The following is a 21,807-nucleotide window of genomic DNA, read 5'->3' as shown; positions in this document are numbered from 1 at the left end:
AACGAAAAATAACCCAAAAAAACCCCCAAAAAACCACCCCAAAAACAAAAAAAAACCCTAAAAAATCCCAAAAAGACCCTAAAAAAGAAAACAAAAAAAACACTTTAAAAAACCCCCAAAACCCTATAAAAAAACCCCAAAAAACCCTATTAAAAACCCCCCAAAATCCCCAAAAACCCCCGCGCTGCCATTCCCCCAGCGGTGACCCTCAGTTGGTGTCTCTCAGTGTCTCTCAGTCTGCTGACCTCGCGCTGATCCCGAGCTCCATTATGGATGAGCATCCTCAGCTCAGCTCAGCTCAGCGCCTCGGCTCGGCTCGGCTCGGCTCGGCTCGGCTCGGCTCGGCACGGCTCGCCTCGGCTCGGCTCGGCTCGGCTCCCCGGGGATCGCCCAGCTCAGCTGGGGTTTCCCTTTTTTTATTTTTTCCTTTTTTTCCCTTTTTTTCCTTTATTTTTCCTTTTTTTTTTACATTTTTCCCCTTCTTTTTTTCCTTTTTTTCCCATTATTTTCACATTTTTCTCCTTTTTTCCCTCTGCTCCCCGGGGACACCTCAGCTGGGGATCGCCCACCTCAGCCTGGGATTCCTTTTTTTATTTTTTCCTTTTTTTTCCCTTTTTTTCCTTTATTTTTCCTTTTTTTTTTACATTTTTCCCCTTTTTTTTTCCTCTGCTCCCCGGGGAAAACAGCCGGGGATCGCCCAGCTCAGCAGGGATTCCCTTTTTTTATTTTTTCCTTTTTTTTTTATTTTTTTTCCTTTTTTTTTACATTTTTCCCCTTTTTTCCCTCTGCTCCCCGGGGACACCTCGGCTGGGGATCGCCCACCTCAGCCTGGGATTCCTTTTTTATTTTTTCCTTTTTTTCCCTTTTTTACCCCCCTTTTTTCCCCTTATTTCTTTCCTTTTTTCCCATTTTTTTCCCATTTTTTTCACATTTTTCCCCTTTTTTTCCTCTGCTCCCCGGGGAAAACCTCGGCCGGGGATCGCCCAGCTCAGCAGGGGTTTCCCTTTTTTATTTTTTCCTTTATTTTTCCTTTTTTTCCCCTTTTTTTCCCCTTTTTTTCCCTTAATTCTTTCCCTTTTTTCCCCTTTTTTCCCCTTATTTCTTTCCTTTTTTTTCCTTTTTTTTTCACATTTTTCCCCTTTTTTTCCCTCTGCTCCCCGGGGAAAACCTCGGCCGGGGATCGCCCGGCTCAGCTGGGATTCCCTTTTTTTATTTTTTCCTTTTTTTCCTTTTTTTTTTTTTTTTTTTTTTTTTTTTTTTTTTTTTTTCCCTTTTTTTTTTACATTTTTCCCCTTTTTTGCCTCTGCTCCCCGGGGAAAACAGCCGGGGATCGCCCAGCTCAGCAGGGATTCCCTTTTTTTTATTTTTTCCTTTTTTTTTCCTTTTTTTTCCCTTTTTTTCCCCTTTTTTTCCCTTAATTCTTTCCTTTTTTCCCCTTTTTTTTCCCTTATTTCTTTCCTTTTTTCCCTTTTTTTTTTACATTTTTCCCCTTTTTTTCCCCTGCTCCCCGGGGACACTTCGGCTGGGGATCGCCCACCTCAGCTGGGGTTTCCCTTTTTTATTTTTTCCTTTTTTTCCTTTTTTTTTTACATTTTTCCCTTTTTTTTTTTACATTTTTCCCCTTTTTTTCCCTCTGCTCCCCGGGGAAAACCTCAGCCGGGGATCGCCCAGCTCAGCAGGGATTCCCTTTTTTTATTTTTTTCTTTTTTTTCCTTTTCTTTTCCTTTTTTTCCCCCTTTTTTCCCCTTTTCTTTTCCTCTTCCCCCCCCTTTTTTTCCTTTCTTTCCCCCTTTTTTCCTATTTTTCTTTCTTTTTCCCTTCCCCCTCTCTTTTTCCCCTCTCTTTTTCCTTTCCCCTCCCGTTTTTTCCTTTTTTCCCTTTTTTTTTCTTTTTCCCCCTTTTTTCCTTCCCCCTCCTTTTTTTTTCTCTTTTCCCCTTTTTCCCCTTTTTTCCCCCTTTTTTCCCCTTTATTCCCCTTTTTCCCTTTTTTCCTTTTTTCATTTTTTTCCCTTTTTTTCCCTTTTTTCCTTTTTTTCCTTTTTTCCTTTTTTTCCCTTTCCCCTCCTTTTTTTCTTTCTTTTTTCCCCTTTATTCCTCATTTTTCTCCCTTTTTTTCCCCTTTCCCTCCCTTTTTTCCCCTTTTTCCCCCTTTTTGTTCCCCTTTTTTCCTTTCCCCTCCCTTTTTTCTTTTTCCCCCTTTTTTCCTTTTTTTCTTTCTTTTCCCTTTTTCCCCCTTTTTTCCCTCTCCCCACCCATTTCTCCTCCTTCCTTTTCACTCAATCCTCTTAATTAATTCCTCTAACTGATTTTAATCACTTTTACATCAAATAAAATAAACATCAGGCGCTGCTCTGGCTTGGCTACCTCTGCCAAGTTTGGGGTTTTTTTGTGGGATTTTTTGGGGGTTTTTTGGGTTTTTTTGGAGTTTTTTGGAGTTTTTTGGGGTGGCAGAAAATTTTCATTTCACTTCTCACCTCACCCAGCCAAAGGCCTGAAAGCCACAAATGATCAAATATAAAAATAAAATAATAAAATAAAATAAAATAAAATAAAATACAGTAAAATACAGTAAAATACAGTAAAATACAGTAAAATAAAGTAAAATAAAGTAAATGACAATAAATGATATTCAAGATGACCTCGCCACGTTATTAAAATATCAAATTTTAAAGAATCTCCCCAAAATCTCCCCAAAACCTCCCAATTCCCCCTCATTTCTCCCTGAAAAAACTCAATTTTATGCCACAAATAATCTCCCCAAAATCTCCCAATTCCCCCTCATTTCTCCCTGAAAAAAACTCAATTTTATGCCAAAAATCCCATTTTTTTCACCTTCCTGCCCAAAGCCCCCAAACTCATCTTGATGAGGATTTTAATGAATTAAATGAGGATTTAATTAATTGATGCTCCTCAGGGTTCTGGCAGGATGGGGAAACTCAGCTTGGATTTTGGGGCAGAAAAAAGCGATTTTTGGGGTTTTTTTCTCCCCTTTCAAATCCTTGTTTATCACTGGATGGACAGGCAGGAAAAGAGGCAAAAAAATGGGAAATTTGGTAAAATTTCACCTTTTTTAGGTAAAATTTCATCTTTTTTAGGGATGCTGTGAGGCTGGGAAAATCCTCACTTGGAATTTTTGGGTTAAAAAATTCCCTTTCAGGTCTGGAAAATCCTGAAATTTCCTCACCTGGACCTCAAATTTCTGCATAAATTTAAATTTTCAGGCTTTAAAAATCAGAGATTTCCACCCTCTGAACTCATTTTTCAGATCCCTCAACGCCTTGATATTAAAGAATTATTTTGTATTGATTTTGTATTGATTTCGTATTGATTTCGTATTTATTTTTTATGTATTTTGTATTTATTTCATATTTACTTCGTATATATTTCGTATTTATTTTGTATTTATTTCATATTTATTTCTTATTTATTTTGTATTTATTTCGTATTTATTTTGTATTTATTTGGTATTTATTTAGTATATATTTCGTATTGATTTTTTATTTATTTAGTATTGATTTTGTACATATTTCAAATTTATTAGGTATTTATTTCGTATTTATTTCGTATTGATTTCATATTTATTTCGTACATATTTCATATTTATTCTGTATTTCTTTGGTATTTATTTCGTATATGTTTTGTAATTGATTTTGTATTTATTTCGTATTGATTTCTATTGATTTCGTATTGATTTTATATCTATTTTACATTTATTTTGTATTTATTTCCTATTTATTTCCTATTTATTTCTGTATTTTCCCAGCTGCAGAAGAAGCGATTTTCCCCCGGAAATTGGGAATAAAATCCCCGAAAACCATCCAGGAAGGAATTCCCGCCCAGCCCGACGGTCAGAGCTGAATTTCCTGTTTATTCTCCTTTCGCTTCCTCTGCGCCACAAAATTTGGGTTTTTTGGGGATTTTTGTTCCAAATGAGGGGAAGTTTGGGTTGAGTTGGAGATCATCCGGTGGGAAATGGGAAATGGTGGCTGCGGGGAGGGTGGGGCTTGGAAAATGGGAAAAAATGCAGAAATTCACCCAAAAAAAGGGGGAAAATGATAAAAAACGCTGCTGATGGACTGGGAGAAAAAAACCACCCAAAAAATACCAAAACGACACCAAAAAATTGATAAAAAACTCAACAAACACCCCAAAAGTTGGGGGTTGGACTGGGTTGGAAAAAGGGAAAAAATACAGAAATTCACCCAAAAAAAGGGGGAAAAATGATAAAAAACGCTGCAGATGGATTGGGAAGGAAAAACTACCAAAAAATACCAAAATTAACCAAAAAACAGATTAAAAACTCAACAAACACCCCAAAAGTTGGGGGTTGGACTGGGTTGGAAAAAGGGAAAAAATACAGAAATTCACCCAAAAAAAGGGGGAAAAATTATTAAAAATGCTGCTGATGGACTGGGAGGGAAAAATACAAAAAATATACAAATTAACCCAAAAAACAGATTAAAAACTCAACAAACACCCCAAAAGTTAGGGGTTGGACTGGGTTGGAAAATGGGAAAAAATGCAGAAATTCACCCAAAAAAATGGGGGAAAATGATAAAAAACGTTGCAGATGGACTGGGAGGGAAAAACTACCAAAAAATACAGAAATTGACCCAAAAAAGGGGAAAAAATGATAAAAAACGCTGCAGATGCACTGGGAGGGAAAAACAGAAAAAATATCCAAATTAACCCAAAAAAAGGGAAAAAAATTATTAAAAAACTCTTCCAATGGACTGGGTTGGAAATACAGAAAAAATACAGAAATTAACCCAAAAAAAGGGAAAAAAATTATTAAAAACGCTGCAGATGGATTGGGAGGGAAAAACTACCAAAAATACCAAAATTGCCCCAAAAAACAGATTAAAAACTCAACAAACACTCCAAAAGTTGGGGGTTGGACTGGGTTGGAAAAAGGGGAAAAAATGCAGAAATTCACCCAAAAAAAGGCCAAAAAAAGGATAAAAAACTCTGCAGATGGACTGGGAGGGAAAAAACACCAAAAAATACCAAAATTTTCCCCAAAAAAGGCTAAAAAAATGATACAAAACTCTCCACAAACATCCCAAAAGTTGGGGGTTGGACTGGGTTGGAAAAAGGGAAAAAAATGCAGAAATTCACCCCAAAAAAGGCCAAAAAAAGGATAAAAAACTCTGCTGATGGACTGGGAGGGAAACACACCAAAAAATACAGAAATTGACCCAAAAAAAGGGGAAAAAATATAAAAAACTCTGCAGATGGACTGTGAGGGAAAACTACCAAAAATCCCAAATTACCCCAAAAAACCCACTAAAAATATGATTAAAACCTCCATAAACACCCCAAAAGTTGGGGTTTGAACTGTGATGGAAAAAACACAAAAAATACACAAATTAGCTCAAAAAAGGCAAAAAAAAAAAAAGATAAAAAATCTCCACAAACATCTCCAAAGTCGGAATTTGAACCATGAGAGAAAAACTCCAAAAATACCCAAATTACCCCAAAAAATCCCAAAAGAAACCTCCACAAACACCCCAAAAAAATCCCAAATTACCCAAAAAACCCACTAAAAATACGATTAAAACCTCCAAAAACACCCCAAAAGTTGGGGGTTGAACCGTGAAGGAAAAAACCAAAAAAAATTCCCAAATTATCCAAAAAAATCCTAAAAAAAGGATAAAAAACTCTCCACAAACACCTCCAAAGTCGGAAGTTGAACCATGAGGGGAAAACCACCAAAAATACCCAAATTACCCCAAAAAATGGATAAAAAACTCAACAAACACCCCAAAATTTGGGGGTTGAACTGTGAGGGAAAAACCACCAAAAATACCCAAATTACCCCAAAAAATGGATAAAAAAATCCACAAACACCCCAAAAAATCACAAATTACCCCAAAAAAACCCAATAAAAATATGATTAAAGCCTCCAAAACTTGGGGGTTGAACCGTGATGGAAAAACCACCAAAAATTCCCAAATTACCCAAAAAAACCACTAAAAATATGATTAAAACCTCCAAAAGCACCTCAAAAGTTGGGAGTTGAACCGTGATGGAAAAAACACCAAAAATTCCCAAATTACCCCCAAAAACCCCTAAAAATACGATTAAAAACTCAACAAACACCCCAAAATTTGAGGGATGAACCATGAAGGAAAAACCACCAAAAATTCCCAAATTACCCCAAAAAAAACCCTAAAAATAGGATTCAAACCTCCACAAACACCCAAATCCTGTTGTCACCCTGTGGGGATTTCATCCCGGCAGCTAAAAAATCCCGAAAAAAATCCTTTTGGTTTGATTTTTCCCCCTGGAAATCCCAAATTTTCTGCAGCGATCGAATTTTGGGTGGAAATAGTTAAAAAATGGTTTTTTTAGGATGGGGATGGCAAGGGTGGATAATGATGGATGGATAGAGGAGCGGGAATTTTGGGAATTATTGGAATTGTGGGAATTTTGGGAATTTTGGGGAACTGTGGGGATTTTTGGGAATTGTGGGAATTTTGGGAACTGTGGGAATTGCAGGAATTATGGGAATTGTAGGAATTATGGGAATTTTTGGAATTGTGGGAATTTTGGGAATTGTAGGAATTGCAGGAATTTTGGGAATTGTAGGGAATTTTGGGGATTTGGGGAATTGTGGGAATTGCAGGAATTTGGGGGATTTTGGGGAATTTTGGGGATTTGGGGAATTGTGGGAATTTTGGGAATTGTAGGAATTTTGGGAAGTGCAGGAATTGTGGGAATTGCAGGAATTATGGGAATTATGGGAATTATGGGAATTTTGGGTCCCGGCAGACTCTGAACTTTTGGTTAACCCCCAAATATCCATGAAAGCGAATATTTCCCTCATTTTCCCTGGATTTGGGATCAGCAGAAATCATTCCTGGTGCCAACAGGATGAGGAACCAGCAGGGCCAAACTCCATCCAACCCAAAAAATCCCAAATTCCCAAATCTTCCCAGCTTTTGGGGACAAAATATCTCCATCCTCTCATGTGTTTTTCCTCTTTAAACCCCAAATTCCAATAAATCTCTTTATCATCCAACCCCAACATCCCAATTTTCCAAATCTTCCCAACTTTGGGGACAAAACATCTCCATCCTCTGTCACCTTTTGTGACCAAATTCCCCTTCAAACCCCAAATTCCCCTTCAAACCCCAAATTCCCCTTTAAACCCCAACAAATCTCTTTATCATCCAAGCAAACATCCCGAATTTCCAAATATTCCCAAATTTCTGGACAAAACATCTCTGTCCTCTGTCACCTTTGGGACCAAATTCCCCTTCAAACACCAAAAAATCTCTTCATCATCCAACCCCAACATCCCAATTTTCCAAATATTCCCAACTTTCTGGACAAAACATCTCCATCCTCTGTCGCCTTTGTGACCAAATTCCCATTTAAACCCCAAATTCCGCTTTAAATGCCAAAAATTCCCTTTAAACCCCAAAACCATTCCCATCACCCCAATAAATCTCTTTATCATCCAACACAAACATCCCAATTTTCCAAATATTCCCAACTTTCTGGACAAAATATCTCCATCCTCTGTCACCTCTTGAGGCCAAATTCCTCTTTAAACCCCAAATTCCCCTTTAAACCCCAAATTCCAAAAAATCTCTTCATCATTCAACACAAACATCCCAAATTTCCAAATATTCCCAGCTTTGGGGATAAAACATCTCCATATTCTGTTGCGTTTTGAGTTCAAATTCCCCTTCAAACCCCAATAAATCTCTTTATCTTTCAACTCCACATCACAATTTTCCAAATCTTCCCAACTTTGGGACAAAACATCTCCATCCTCTATCAAGTTTTCTGACCGAATTCCCATAAATTTAAACCCCAATAAATCTCTTTAAACCCCAAAAAATCTCTTTAAAACCCAAACCATTCACATCACCCCAATAAATCTCTTTATCATCCAACTCCAACATCCCAAATTTCCAAATCTTCCCAACTTTGGGGACAAAACATCTCCATCCTCTGTCACCTTTTGCGACCAAATTCCTCTTCAAACCCCAAATTCTTTGCATCACCCCAATAAATCTCTTTATCATCCAACACAAACATCCCAATTTTCCAAATATTCCCAAATTTCTGGACAAAACATCTCCATCCTCTGTCATATTTTGAGGGCAAATTCCCCTCTAAACCCCAATAAATCTCTTTATCATCCAACTCCAACATCCCAATTTCCAAATCTTCCCAAACTTTTCAGACAAAACATCTCCATCCTCTGTCACCTTTGTGACCAAATTCCCCTTTAAACCCCAAATCCCAATAAATCTCTTTATCATTCAACCCCAACCTCCCAAATTTCCAAATATTCCCAACTTTGGGGACAAAACATCTCCATATTCTGTTGCGTTTTGAGGCCAAATTTCCCCTTCAAACCCCAAATTCCCCTTTAAACCCCAATAAACCTCTTTATCATCCAACACAAACATCCAAATTTTCCAAATCTTCCCAACTTTGGGACCAAACATCTCCATCCTCTGTCACCTCTTGCGACTAAATTCCACTTTAAACCCCAAATTCCCCTTTAAACCCCAAACCATTCACATCACCCCAATAAATCTTTTTATCATCCAACCCCAACATCCCAATTTTCCAAATATTCCCAACTTTGCAGACAAAACATCTCCATCCTCCGTCACCTTTTGTGACCAAATTCCACTGTAAACATCCCAAATTCCTCTTTAAACCCCAAATTCTTTGCATCACCCCAATAAATCTCTTTGTCATCCAACCCCAACATCCCAATTTTCCAAATATTCCCAACTTTGCGGACAAAATGTTTCCATCCTCCGTCACCTTTTGTGACCAAATTCCACTGTAAACATCCCAAATTCCTCTTTAAACCCCAAATTCCCCTTTAAACCCCAAATTCTTTGCTTCACCCCAATAAATCTCTTTGTCATCCAACCCAAACATCCCAATTTTCCAAATATTCCCAAATTTCTGGACAAAACATCTCCATCCTCTGTCACCTTTGTGACCAAATTCCCCTTCAAACCCTAAATTCCAATAAATCTCTTTCTCATCCAACCCCAAAACCTGGAGAATTTTGGGGTTTTTGGGGATTGGGGTGGGAAAAGTCCATCAGGGATTTCGGGAGCCACACGGGGCAGGAGAGGAAAAACAACCCGGAGGAAGGAAAAGCAATCGGTGAGATGTGCAGAGGGGAGGATTTGTTTTGAGTGAAAAAAGGGGGAAAAAGGACAAAAAAAACCGAGACAGACATGTGTCCACCAAATGTGGGGCGAGAGGGAAAAAGGGGAAAAAAAATGGGAAAAAATAGGAGAAAAAGGAAAGTTTGGGAATGTTTTGGATTCTAGAAACCCCAAGTGGTGATTTGGCTCGGAGGGATTTTTTTAAAAAATTGAATTAAATTTAGTTTTGTGTTTTTAAGGAGGTTGGGAGGAGTTGGCTCAGGTGGGGGAGAGGTGAGGTGACAGCTGAACTTCCCCCCAAAAAAACCCCAAAAACCACAAAAAAACACAAAAAAACCCCAAAACACCCAAAACCCCCCAAAACCCAAACCCAACCCCAAAATTGTAAAAACCCCAAACCCCAAACTCAAAACCCCCAAAAACCCCCAAAACCCCAAACCCAAAAACCCAAAAAAATTTTAAAAACCCAAACTCCCCAGAAACCCCCAAACCCCCTAAAACCCCAAACCTCAAACCCCAAAACTAAAAACCAAAAACCCCAAAACCCTAAAACCCCAAAACCCCAAAAATTTTTTAAACCCTGTGTCCAAAACTCCAAACCCCCCCTAAAACCCCCTAAACCCCAAACCCCAAAACCCAAACCTAAACCCCTAAAACCCCCCAAAAACCCAAAACCACAACAACCTCTCCACTCTCGAAATTCTGATTTTTCCCCATTTTTCCCCTTCTCACTCCCAATTTTCGCCATTTTTTGGGTTCACCTGCCCTTCCCAACCTCTCCTCCTCGCTGTTCATTTTCCCCCAAATCATCCCAAATCCTGGGAATTTGTGGGTCTCGGGGTTTTGGGGCTCCAGCTGGCAGCAGCAGCTCTGGGATTTCCTGCAGAGCCGCTCAGGGTTCCCATATGGCCGCGGAGCCGAGCTCGACACTCGATCCCATAAAAGGCTGCTGGCCGTGAACCCGAGAGGGAAAAACAGGAAAATAAATAGTGGGGAAGGGGAAAAAATAGGGCCTGAGGGGGAAAATCACCGAAAAACCTAATAAAATGGCAAAAAAATCCCAATAAAATGACTAAAAAAAACAATAAAATGACTAAAAATCCCAATAAAATGACTAAAAAATCACCAATAAAATGACTAAAAATCCCAATAAAATGACTAAAAATCCCAATAAAATTACTAAAAAAAACAATAAAATGACTAAAAATCCCAATAAAATGACTAAAAAATCCCAATAAAATAACTAAAAAAACCCAGTAAAATAAACCAAAAACCCAATAAAATAATTTAAAAACCCAATAAAATAACTAAAAAAAACCAATAAAATAACCAAAAACAGTGATAAAATAGCTTTAAAACCCAATAAAATCACCAAAACCCACCAATAAAATAACTAAAAAACAATAAAATAACCCCAAAAAACCCAATAAAATCACCAAAAACACCGACAAAATCACCAAAACCACCAATGAAATAAATAAATAATCACCAAAACCACCAAAAAATCACCAATAAAATAACTAAAAAAAAAACCAAACCCCAAAAACCCAATAAAATCACTAAAAAACCCAATAAAATCACCAAAAACACCAACAAGATCACCAAAACCACCAGTGAAATACCTAAAAATACCAACAAAATGACCAAAAAATCACCAATAAAACAACTAAAAAAGCCAATAAAATAACCCCAAAACCCAATAAAATCACTAAAAAACCCAATCAAATCACCAAAAACACCAATAAAATCACCAAAACCACCAGTGAAATACCTAAAAATACCAACAAAATAACCAAAAAATCACCAATAAAATAATTTCAAAAACACCATAAAGTCACCAAAACCATCAAGAAAACAACTAAAAACCCAATAAAATCACCAAAACCACCAATGAAATACCTAAAAATACCAACAAAATGACCAAAAAACCACCAATAAAACAACTAAAAAAACCATAATAAAATCACCAAAACCCAATAAAACGACTAAAAAACCCAATAAAATCACCAAAAACACCAATAAAACAACTAAAAAACCCAATAAAATCACCAAAAACACAATAAAATCACCAAAACTCCAATGAAACACCTAAAAACACCACCAAAACCACCAATAAAATAACTAAAAAACCACAATAAAATCACCAAAACCACCAATAAAACCACTAAAAAACCCAATAAAATCACCAAAAACACAATAAAATCACCAAAACTCCAATGAAATCCCTAAAACCACCACCAAACCACCCCAAAACCCCACAAAATAACCCCAAAAAACCCCAAACAACCGAACCACCGAAGCAGAGGCTACCAGGCAGAGGGAAAATGGAAAAAATCCGAATTTTTTTTGGGCGAACAGGTGAAAAAAGGGCTGAAAGGCAAAGGTGAGAGCGCGGCCGAGCGGAAAGGATTGAAAGGATGGAAAGGATGGAAAGGATTGAAATCCCAAATTCCCGAGGGACATAAAACCACCCGGGGGGGACAAGGACACCCCAAAATTTGGGCCCAAATCCCCCCGATGGAGCTGCTTGGGCCACCAGAAGGAATTTTGACCCTTTTTCCCCATTTTTCCCAGCGAATTCCCCTTTTTTTCAGCCATTTTTCCCCTTTTTTTTATCAATTTCCCCCTTTTTTTCAGGCATTTCCTCCCTTTTTTTATCCATTTCCCCCTTTTTTTCAGGCATTTCCCCTTTTTTTTCCAGACATTTCCCCATTTTTTCCCCAATTTCCCCTTTTTTCAGCCATTTCCCCCTTTTTCCCAGCGATTTCCCCCTTTTTTCACCAATTTTCCCCCCTTTTTTCACCAATTTCCCCCTTTTCTTAGCCATTTCCTCCCTTTTTTCAGCAATTTTCCCCTTTTTCCCAGCCATTTACTCCTTTTTTCCCCAATTTCCCCCCTTTTTTCCCACCAATTTCCCCCATTTTCTCAGCCATTCCCCCCTTTTTTCACCAATTTCCCCTTTTCTCCATCCATTCCCCCTTTTTTTAACCGGTTTTTCCCCTTTTTTTCCCGATTTTCCCCCTTTTTTCCCCGATTTTCCCCCTTTTCCCACCCATTCCCCTCCCTCCCGCACACCTGGGAGGCCTGGAAGTTCAGACAAAACCCCAAACACCCCCAAAACAATCAAAACCTCCCAAAAAAACCCCAAAAACAACCCAAAAAAACACCTCCAACCCCCTCAGCCACAGCGATCCTCTCCACCAACACTTCAGGGATTTTTTTTGGGGTTTTTTTCCCTCCAAAAACAGAGAACATTTCAGGACTTACTCAGCGCACTGCAGTCCGAAAAGAACCCGCAGAACATTTCAGCCCCGAAATCCCAAACCGCACCCACTTTTGGGGCTTTTTTTTCCTGTTTTTTCCTTGTTTTTTCCATTTTTTTCCTGTTTTTTTTTCATTTTTCCCCCTTTTTTTCCGTTTTTTTCGCATTTTTTCGGGGTTTTTTTTTAGGATTTTTTTTTCCCCCCTCATCTGGCCAAACGCTCAGCCCTTCAGCGGAGCAGTTAAAGTGTCAGCGAACATTGTGGGGAATGCGAAATAGATTGTAGGATTGTCAACTCCCCAAAACCATAAAACCAACTTTATGGGGCTCACGTGACCGAGGGGAGCCAGTGAGGGGGGAAGTGCGGCTCGGGGCGATTTTTACGATCTGAACTTGGAGATAAAACCCCTCCATCCATTTGACACCTAAATGTCATTGCTCACTTTTTTGGGGCAGAGTTTGGGCTTGGGCCGGCGAGATACGGGGGGAAAAAAACCGGAAAAAAGGGGGAAAAAGAGGGAAAAAAGGGGGGAAAAGGGGAGAAAAGGGGAGAAAAAAGGGGAGAAAAGGGGAGAAAAAAAAGGGGGGAAAGGTGGAAAAGAAAGAGGAAAAAAAGAGGGAAAAAAAGAGAAAAAAGAAGAGGAAAAAAATAGAAAAAAAACGAAGAAAAAGGAGGAAAAAACAGGGAAGAAAGAGGATAAAAAAACCCCAAAAAAACCCAAATTTACCAAGGTGCAAAGTCCAGCGAACGGTCCGGGATTTGCCAAGGCGCTCCACGTCCCTCTGCAAAGCACTTCCCGAAGTTTCCCCAAACAAGTGGCAAAGAGAAAACTGAAAAGTTTGGTAAGTTCGAAGCTCCAACTTTTCCCTGCCGGGGCAGCCAAGGCCGCGCGGAGCTCTGCCGAGGTGTCACCGTGGCGCTGCGCCAAACCCTCCCGCTTATTTTCATTTTCCGACCTTTTTTTTCCTCCTCCTTTCCGGAGCCCCCGGCGGAGTTTCGCCGTTGAATGGGAATTAAATCGGAATTATTGGCCCGAAATTGGGATTTCCTTGGCGAAATCCCCTCGAAGCGAGCGGCGGTGAGCGGCGCGGGGGGAGCAGAAATGTCATTTATTGAATTTTTTTTCTCTCTCTCTGAGCGTCTAACCATCGCGGCGCTGAAATTTGTCATTTATTCGCTGTTTTCTCCTTTTCCTAACATCCCCTCGCTTCGCCCCGCCATCCTCCAGCGCGCGATTTCCGCGGGTTTTGGGGCTCCAGGAGTTTAAAAATTGGATTTTTTGGGGTCTGAAAACCCCAAAAACTCAGGGAAAGGGGGAAAAAAAGGTGTTACTGTCGCGACTCGGAGCGCCGGGAAGCACTTTTTGGGGTGAATCCGCGAGGGTTTGGGGTTGGCGGAGCTGGGGGGAGGTCGGGTTGGGAGCGCAGGGTTTGGGGAGAGGAATTTTAGGGGAATTTGCGGCGGTTTTGGGGTTTGCCGGCGTTTTTTGGGGGGGATTTGCGGCGTTTTGGGGCAATTTGCAGCAGTTTTTGGGGGGATTTGCGGCGTTTTTGGGGAGATTTGCGGCGTTTTTTGGGGATTTTCCGGCGTTTTTGGGGCGATTTGCAGCAGTTTTGGGGAGATTTGCGGCGTTTTTTGGGGATTTTCCGGCGTTTTTGGGGCGATTTGCAGCAGTTTTGGGGGGATTTGCGGCGTTTTTGGGGAGATTTGCGGCTTTTTTGGGGGGATTTGCGGCGTTTTTGGGGGATTTGCGGCGTTTATTTGGGGTTTTCCGGCATTTTTGGGGCGATTTGCGACGTTTTTGGGGCGATTTGCTGCGTTTTTTGGGGAGATTTGCGGCGTTTTTGAGTCTCCCGGCGAGCTGCGAACGGCGAGGTACAAAGTCATCCGGGAGGCTTTGGGATTTTTTTTGGGGGGGAAAAACCCGTTTATTTGGGGATTTTTTTAAAGCTACAAACAAATACAAAAAGCTTCTCGGCGAAGGACTAACGGCAGGCAGCTGCAGACATGACCAAAAATGCCATTTTTTGTACACAGAACAGAACAGAACATCCACTCTGCCCACTACACCCGGTTATTACTCACGGCAGGAACATCTCTAGTATTTACAGACACCTCAGCGCTCCGGCGTCGGGTTTGTGCATTGTTTTAAATTTATTTTTTTTAGTTATTATTATCATTATTTTGTCTTTTTTAAATGCTAGTGAATTCACCCGCGTCGGAATCCGGGCTGGGATTAGAGATCCCGGCCTGAAGTTTGGACTAAAACACAGACTGGACAATTTTAGAGACAGAAAAATACAAGAGCTGTTTCTTTTTTTTTTTTTTTCCGCATTTTTTTTCCCATTTTTTCCTATTTTTTTCCATTTTTCCTATTTTTTTTCCCATTTTATTTCTATTTTTCGGAGTATTTCTTAGCCTTTTTCTGCGCCTGCAGTGCAGGAAATCCCCGAAATTTATTTTTTTTTTTCGCTTAGGCAGAGAAGAACTCCCCCAAAGAGCAGAAAACTCGGAAAAAATCAAAAGGTGAGGGTGTGTGGGGGGGAGAAAAAAACCCTTATTTTCCCGAGAGATAAAGACCCGAGCTGTCCTCGATTTATAAATAAGTTAGAACATTCAAAAGGCTCACGGAACACATGCTAGGCTTTCCAGAAAGCACAGACACACACATCCAGGAGAACAACGAGAGCGGGAGGAGCAGCTGGAAATCAAATTTAATTAGGAAAAAAAATCTTTTTTTTAAAAAAAAAAAGGAAATAAAACCTCGGCCAAGGGGGAAACACGACGGGAATCAGTCCTGGGGAGGAACAGGAGGTGGTTTTTGGGCTCATCAGCCGGAAGGAAGGTGCCTCGCTGAGTGCCAACCGAAGATCTGCGGCCATCCCTTCATTCCTTCATTCATTTCTTCGCGTTTTGTTATTTTTCCTTTTTTTCTTTTTTTTTTTTTTTAATTATTTTCCTCCGGCTCGCCTCCTCTTCTTCTTCATCATCCTCATCTTCTCCTTCGTTTTTAATTATTTTTTTAAATTTTTTTTTAACCCCTCCCTTCCTCTCCTCGCTTTTCCATTCCTCCTCCTCCAGCAAATTCCATCCTTATAATTCTATTTTTTTTTTTTTAATTTTTTTTTTTAATTTTTTTCTTTACGGCTGGAAAGCGCTGCCCGCCGAGGCCAAACTCATGCTTTTCAGTTTGTTATCTTTTTTCCACTTCATGCGGCGGTTCTGGAACCAGATCTTGATCTGCCGCTCGGACAGGCAGAGCGAGTGAGCGATCTCGATCCTCCTGCGCCGCGTCAGGTACCGGTTGAAGTGGAATTCCTTCTCCAGCTCCAGGGTCTGGTACCGGGTGTAAGCTGTCCTCGCCCTCTTGCCGTCCGGTCCAGTCATGTCTGGATAACACAACAGCCGCGTTGGGGGTTTTGCTCGCCTTTTTGGCCATTATTTTGCCATTATTTTGCCATTTTTTTCCATTATTTTTCCATATTTTTTCCTTTTTTTTTGGTTTTTTGGGCCTCATTTCAAACCTGCCGTTTTCCCCGAATTACGCCTCTCACCCCCACCCCGCGTTTTTCCTCTTTTTCCTCTTTTTTTCCCCCTCTTTTTTCCCTCTTTTTGTCCATTTAAAGCCTTTTTTTTAGTCTTTATCGCCTTATTTAAATCTGCCATTTCCCCCAATTAACATCTTCCCCCCCACACCCCTCGCTTTTCCTCTTTTTCCTCTTTTTTTCCCTCTTTTTCCCCTTTTTTTCCCCTCCTTTTCCCACCCCCAGCCACGTGCAAACCCCCCACCCTCCAACCCCCAAATTCCCCACTCGACATCCATAATTCAACCGCGAGGTCTGGAAATTCCATTTTTTTTTTTGTGTTTTTTTCTCTCCCTCCTGGGTGTTCCTGAGCCTCTTTGGCTTTTTTTTTCCCTCCCGGACAAACCCGCCAGGGAGAGTTTTGGGGGAAATCTCCCTTTTTGGGCAATTTCCCGGTGATTTTAGGGTTTTTCAGGCGCGGATTTTGGGGGAAAAAGCCAAGAAAAGCGCGGCGGCGAGCCCCATCTGTGCCCAGAATGCCATTTAATGGTCAATTCTCTCGATTCTCTCCTTCCCCACTCCCTCCCCGAGCAGCTCCCCCTCGCCTCGGCTCCCTAAATCACCTTCTCCCGCCAGCCTGCGCGGAAAATCAGCGCTTTTTGCCGCGGAGGAGAGCAGAGAAAATAAATAAATTCTGCCCCAGGCTGGCGGGAAGCTGCCGGCAGGCGCCCGAGGCAGCGAGCGGAGCGAGAAAATACAAAAGCAATAAATAGCTGCGATTCTGATCAAAGAGCCTCCGAAGAATAAAGGGAAGGGGAGAGAGGGAGAGAGGGAGAGGGGGGAAGGAAAAAAGGGAGGGGAGGGTGGGGGGAGAGGGAAAAAATGGGGGAAAGAGGGAAAAAATAGAGAGAAAATATAGGGGGAAAAATAGAGGGGGAAATAGGGGGAAAATAGAGGATAAATAGAGAAAAATAGAGGAAAAATGGAGGGAAAATGGAGGGAAAATAGAGGATAAATAGAGAAAAATAGAGGGAAAAATGGAGGGAAAATAGAGGGAAAATAGAGGATAAATAGAGAAAAATAGAGGGAAAATAGAGGAAAATAGAGGGGAAAATAGAGGGGAATAGAAGAAAATAGAGGAAAAATAGAGGAAAAAATAGAGAAAAAATAGAGGAAAATAGAGGAAAAATGGAGGAAAATAGAGGAAAAATAGAGGAAAATAGAGGAAAAATAGAGGAAAAAATGGAGAAAATTTTGAGAAAAAATAGAGAAAAAATAGGGGAAAAATAGAGGAAAAATATAAGAAAAATAAAGGGAAAATAGAGGAAAAATAGAGGAAAAATAGAGGAAAAACAGAAAAAAATAGAGAAAAACAGAGAAAAAACCAGGAAAAAAACGCGGAAAAGAGCCAGGAGGAGAGCACAAGGTGGGGGAGGCGAGCAAAACAACCACCACCAACCACCACGGCGGCGAGGAGGGGGGGAAAACACCACCAGCACCACCACCACCACCAGCACCAACCCCCCAAAAAAACCCCACAACCCAAACCCCCCGAGAAGCAGCTGTACCATGGCTAATGTGAAGTTTCCTCATCCAGGGGAATATCTGAGGCGCCTGCCCTTCGCTCGCCGGCGCGGAGGTGCCGATGGGCTCAGCCTGCGCCCGGGGGATGCTGCTGCCGCTGCTGCTGCCGCTGCCGCTGCTGCTGCCGCTGCTCAGCGCAGTGCCCTCGTCGGCTGCCGAGGACGCGCTGGTGTCGTCCAGCTCGGCGAAAGCGGTGGCCGCGGTGGCAGCAGCCCGCTCGGAGGGCGGCGGGGCGGGTTTGCTGTCGCCGCCGGAGCAGGGCAGCGACTCGGGGGCGGCGAGGGAGCAGCTGGCCGCCTGTCTAAACCTGCCCTCGGCGGCCGCGGCGGGGAAAGCGCGGGGGTTGCCGTCGCCCCCGGCCCCGAAGTGGCTAGAGGAGGAGGCCGAGCGGTTGACGCTAAGGTCCATGCCATTGTAGTTGTAGCCATAGGAGCTGGAGTGCATGGTGCTTGGGTCTCGGTAGGAACCGCTCACCGAACTGCCGGCCCCATAATTTAGTAACTGATAGTCGGGGCCGTTCGGGTAGCGCCCTGAGAACGAGTTTACAAAGTAGGAGCTCATTTGGGTTATTTTGGAGGGCTTGATTTGTGGCTCGTGGTCGTTATAACCCCCGTGCTTGACGATTTATGATGTATTAATGAATTATAGCAACGCACTGTACTTCGTTTTTGCTGTGCCGAGCGGGGGGGGGGGGAAGGGCGGGTGGGGGGGGGGGCGCGTTTGGGCGTCACGTGCTTTTGTTGACCAGTCGTAAATTCTCACTGATGACCTCAAGAGGTAATTCATGCTCCGCGGTTACGAATAAATGACGGTTTTAGGCCCAAAGTCGGCGCTCGGCGCCCCAAACCCGCCGCCGCCATCGCCCCCCGCCCGGGCTCCGCGCGCCACCTGCCGGCCGCTCCGCGCCACTGCACCCCAGCCCGGCCGGCCGGGGGGTGACACCCGAAAAACCACCCCGAAATTGGGGGTTTTGTCCCCAAAAATCGAGCGAGGAGAGCGCGGCGGGAATCTCGGGGTGATGCCCTCGGTGGTTCCCGGGTCACAGCGCCGGTTTCTGGTGGTTCTCGGGTCACAGCGCCGGTTTCTGGTGTTCTTTGGGGTTTTTTTCCTTCTTGAAAACTCTCGGGTTTGCGGCGTTGGGGAAGTTTGGGAGGCGAGGAGGGAGAAGTTTCGGGTGATCCGGAGGCCTCCGTGGATCTCTGGAGGTTCATTTCTCGCGATCATCCCGCCAGGAAAGTGGAGGTTCCTCTGGCGCTGCTCCCGGAGCCAGCCAGGCTGTCTCACCTCAATTCTGGAAATCAAAACCGAGAGAAAACACCGAAAAATGGGAAATAGGGAAATAGGGAATAGAGAGAGAGGAAAAGGAGGCAAAGTGCTGCCGGTGGGACTGAAGGACAGCGTGGATTTGGGGGATTTCCCTCTTCCCGAGCGTTTCCAGCTCCTCTTCCAGCCCAGCTTTGTGCTGCGAGGTTTTTCCTTCCCGTTGCTTTACCTGCGAGGAAAATCGGGGAGAAAAAAACCCCCAAAATTGGGGAAAACCTTGGGAAAAGCGCTGGGCTTTTGTAGGATTTATTTCCTTTTTTTGAGGTATTTTTTTTCCCATTTCTTCTCTTTTGTAGGATTTATTTCCTTTTTGTTTTTTTTTTATTCCATTTCTTCTCTTTCCTCTGCCTCTCCTTATCATTATTTTTTCTCTTTTCTTCTCCTTTTTTTCCCATTTCTTCTTTTTTCTCTGCCTCTCATTATTATAATTTTTTTCTTTTCTTCTCCTTTTTTCCCCATTTCTTCTCTTTCTTCTGCCTCATTATTATTTTTTGTCTTTTCTTCTTTTTTTCCCTATTTCTTCTCTTTTCTCTACCTCTTCTTATTATAATTTTTTGTCTTTTCTTCTCCTTTTTTTCCCCATTTCTTCTCTTTCTTCTGCCTCTCCTTATTATTATTATTTTTGTTCTTTTCTTCTCCTTTTTTCCCCATTTCTTCTCTTTCCTCTGCCTCTCCTCATTATTATTTTTTTCTTTTCTTCTCCTTTTTTTCCCCATTTCTTCTCTTTCCTCTGCCTCTCTTTATTATTATTATTATTATTTTTGTTCTTTTCTTCTCCTTTTTTCCCCATTTCTTCTCTTTCTTCTGCCTCATTATTATTTTTTGTCTTTTCTTCTTTTTTTCCCTATTTCTTCTCTTTTCTCTACCTCTTCTTATTATAATTTTTTGTCTTTTCTTCTCCTTTTTCCCCCCATTTCTTCTCTTTCCTCTGCCTCTTCTTATCATTATTTTTTCTCTTTTCTTCTCCTTTTTTCCCCCATTTCTTCTCTTTCCTCTGCCTCTCCTCATTATCATTTTTTTTCTTTTCTTCTCATTTTTCCCCCATTTCTTCTCTTTCCTCTGCCTCTCCTTATCATTATTTTTTTCTCTTTTCTTCTCCTTTTTTCCCCATTTCTTCTCTTTCCTCTGCCTCTCATTATCACTATTTTTTTTCCTTTTCTTCTCCTATTTTTTCCCTCTTCCGAGGCACTTCAGGAATTTCTCTCTCTCGCCTCCTGCCCCTCGTCGGGAGTTCTGCGCCATATTGCAAGTGACACCTAATTACAATAATTACAGCAATGAAAAGCGAGCCAATAACACTAAATGTCCTACAGCTGGGGAGCTTCGGCCAGAATCGCTTTCGGAAAGTGGTTTTGACACTAAAAACCACCTCGTGGCGCGAAGGGGGAAAAGATTTCCTCCCAATAAGGAATTTCTGGTGGGGAGAGAGGAAAAAAATGGGGAAAAAAGGGGAAAAAAGGGGAAAAAGGGGAAAAAAAGGGGGAAAAAAGGGGAAAAAAAGCAAAAAAATTGTCTTTTCTCGCTTTTTTTCCCCCTCAAATCGGTTGGTGCTTTCTGGTTTGAAATCATTTAGGAGTTTCCTTTCTTTTCCACCCCAAAAAAAGCGGAAAAAGTTGAATATTTTGCTTTGGTGAGCAGCGGGAATTTTCCTCTTCCCATCCCCAGCCAAGCCAGGGAACCACTGGCAACACTTTAATCGGAAAAAAATTAAAAATCTTCCACTTCCAAAGAGTTTAATTGAGATTTTTCCCATTTTTTTTAATGGACGCTGATATTCCTTGGCCTTGAGAATTATTTTTATTTTTCCCAGGGTGAATTCCCTGGAAATTTGGATTTTTTAGTGATTATTTTGATTTTTTTTCGCTTTGATTTGGTGGCAGCGAGCGAGGGGAGCAGAGGTTTGAAGATGCCAGGAAAAGGTTGGATATCCTCGGTGGGTAAACGAGATAGAGAAATGATATTTTTGGTAGAGAAATGATATTTTTGGCGGATAAATGACATTTTTTTGCCCGTTTCCTTTGATTTATTGCGGATATGGGGATGGCGTTTCGTCACAACTCTGGGTACTGGAGCAATATAAAAAATAATCAAAATAATCAAAATAATAAAGCAATAAAAACAATAAAAACAGTCAAAATAGTAAAAATAATCAAAATAATCAAAATAATCAAAATAGTCAAAATAATCAAAATAACAAAAATAATCAAAATAACAAAAATAATCAAAATAATAAAAATAAATAGAGAGAGAGAGAGAACGGCGCTAAAGTCAGCGAGGAAATACAGATTAAAACCCAAAAATATAATTTTAAAACCAGAGGGAAAAGCAGATTTTTCTCCCCGCTGGAAGTTCCGAGTTGCTTTTCCTGCAGGATTTCGGAGATTTTGTCACCCAGAGGGAAGAAAACTCTGCTGGAAACTCTCAGTTCTTTCCGAATTTCCCCAAAAAAGGGGAAAATCCTCCTAAAAGCAGCGAGAAAAAGGACAGGGCTGGGCGGGCAGAGAGGTTAGGATCTCAGAAATGGATTTTATTCGAGAATTCATACCTAAGACAAACTCCAAACACAACACGTACAAAAAAAAAATTAATAAAATAGAACTTTTCTGTCGCTTTTTTGCTTTTTTTTTTGCTTTTTTTGTTGTTTTTTTTAAGCTTCGTAGGTAGTATTCGTTCTTTCAGTAGGATTTTTTTCCCTTTAAAAATAAAAAAAAACCAAAATGGTAAAAAAAACCAAAACAACAAAACTTCACCCCAAAAAACTAATTACAGAGAGACCCCAGGGGTTGATTAATTTACCAAAGGAGGAGGGGAAAAATTAAAATTAAAATTAAAAAAAGGAAAAATTAAAAAAAACCGACCCAACTGATGCCAACCGTGCATGGAACATTTCTTTTTTTGTACAAAATGAAGACAATAAACACCCCAAATGACAGATATTGCAGCACTTCCATTAAATAC

At 41.2% G+C, this 21,807-nt stretch overlaps 1 protein-coding gene and 2 long non-coding RNA genes across 3 annotated transcripts in view; all 3 read right to left on the bottom strand.

Moving 5' to 3' along the window:
• LOC146426731 (uncharacterized) overlaps positions 1–8,380 on the bottom strand; it is a 25,902-nt gene extending 17,522 nt beyond the window's left edge. Inside the window, exons 1-2 of the long non-coding RNA XR_014856710.1 lie at positions 8,045–8,380; positions 7,296–7,729 (exon numbers count right to left, since the gene is read on the bottom strand). This is a non-coding gene — a long non-coding RNA (uncharacterized LOC146426731). The remainder of the gene's footprint in view (positions 1–7,295; positions 7,730–8,044) is intronic.
• The window catches only part of LOC146426730 (uncharacterized), a 26,964-nt gene extending 18,312 nt beyond the window's left edge, over positions 1–8,652 (bottom strand). Inside the window, exon 1 of the long non-coding RNA XR_014856704.1 lies at positions 8,406–8,652. This is a non-coding gene — a long non-coding RNA (uncharacterized LOC146426730). The remainder of the gene's footprint in view (positions 1–8,405) is intronic.
• Positions 8,653–14,325: 5,673 nt separating this feature from the next.
• LOC146426729 (homeobox protein Hox-B5-like) lies at positions 14,326–18,518 on the bottom strand. The gene is made up of 2 exons (XM_085083504.1): positions 17,511–18,518; positions 14,326–15,807 (listed from the first exon to the last, which is right to left on the bottom strand). The coding sequence occupies exons 1-2, from the start codon at positions 18,085–18,087 to the stop codon at positions 15,560–15,562; spliced, it is 825 nt and encodes a 274-aa protein (XP_084939630.1). The 5' UTR covers positions 18,088–18,518; the 3' UTR covers positions 14,326–15,559.
• Positions 18,519–21,807: the final 3,289 nt, after the last annotated feature.

Source organism: Lichenostomus cassidix, chromosome 27 (assembly GCF_008360975.1).
Source record: "Lichenostomus cassidix isolate B80296 chromosome 27, HeHo_3.0, whole genome shotgun sequence".
Classification (NCBI taxonomy): domain Eukaryota; kingdom Metazoa; phylum Chordata; class Aves; order Passeriformes; family Meliphagidae; genus Lichenostomus; species Lichenostomus cassidix.
This window is presented reverse-complemented; position numbering and strand designations above follow the sequence as displayed.

Excerpts from the sequence above, each read along its gene's own strand:
- LOC146426729 (XM_085083504.1), bottom strand. The coding sequence starts at position 18,087 with ATGAGCTCCTACTTTGTAAACTCGTTCTCAGGGCGCTACCCGAACGGC. Across the intron at positions 15,808-17,510 it reads GAAACTTCACATTAGCCATG|ACATGACTGGACCGGACGGC; the intron begins GTACAGCTGCTT and ends TGTGTTATCCAG.